Source organism: Myotis brandtii, unplaced genomic scaffold (assembly GCF_000412655.1).
Source record: "Myotis brandtii unplaced genomic scaffold, ASM41265v1 scaffold797, whole genome shotgun sequence".
Classification (NCBI taxonomy): Eukaryota; Metazoa; Chordata; class Mammalia; order Chiroptera; family Vespertilionidae; genus Myotis; species Myotis brandtii.
This window is the reverse complement of record NW_005371210.1, coordinates 80,005-80,741: the sequence shown is the minus strand read 5'-3', so window position 1 is coordinate 80,741 and position 737 is coordinate 80,005. Positions and strand designations below refer to the sequence as shown.

The 737-nt window shown below is 69.1% G+C and overlaps 1 protein-coding gene across 1 annotated transcript in view; it reads left to right on the top strand.

The window, feature by feature from the left end:
- LOC106723616 (Fanconi anemia core complex-associated protein 100-like) overlaps positions 1–737 on the top strand; it is a 3,536-nt gene that overhangs the window by 1,304 nt on the left and 1,495 nt on the right. The window contains exons 3-4 of the mRNA XM_014531232.1: positions 1–110; positions 585–734. Of these exons, the coding sequence (XP_014386718.1) occupies positions 1–110; positions 585–734 (260 nt within the window). The remainder of the gene's footprint in view (positions 111–584; positions 735–737) is intronic.

Here is a 737-nt window from a genome sequence, read left to right as displayed (position 1 = left end):
TGCCGCTTGGACCTGAGCCCTGAGCCCCCTCGGCCCACCCGGGTGACCGCGGCGGACACGGGCCGGAAAATCAAGGACCTGCTCTGTGGGATCGGCACCGTCTCTGAGAGGTGAGCAGAGGCTGTGTCCGCGGGAGGCGGCCTGATGTGGCCAGTGGTCCCAGCGAGAGCCCCAGATGTAGAGCTACCTGAAAAGGGGGCTTCCTCCCCACCGTTTTCTCAGACTGCCCCCTCTTCCCTGGAGGGAATGTGGGAGACCCCTCCACTCCGTGCTCAGCGAGGCCACCAGCAGCCTTTCCTCTGGCCGAGCCCTCACCTGCCCTCCTGTGCCCCCCGGCGTGTCCCTAGGCTGCGGACCCTTGTGGACCAGGGCCCGTCCATAGTGCTGGGCCTCCCTGGGGGGGGAGGGGGCAGGCTCCCTGGCCTGGTGGGCAAGGCCCGGACGACAGGACAGCGTGGCGGGACAAGCAAGTTGCTCCCCGAGGAGGCGGGGCTCTGTGATTGGTTGTAGGAACAGAGTCCTGGTCCCTTCTGACCCCGCCCCCCGCCCCCTGCTCCTCCCTGGTGCCCGTCGGCTCACCCCAGAGTGTCCTCCCTGAAGAAGGCCGTGGACCAGCGCAACAGGGCCCTGACGTGCCTGAACGAGGCCATGAACGTGAGCTGTGCCCTGCTGGCCAGCCGGGAGGGTGCCCGGCCCGTCTCCTGCACCACGACCACCCTGGAGCCGCGCCGGGAGCC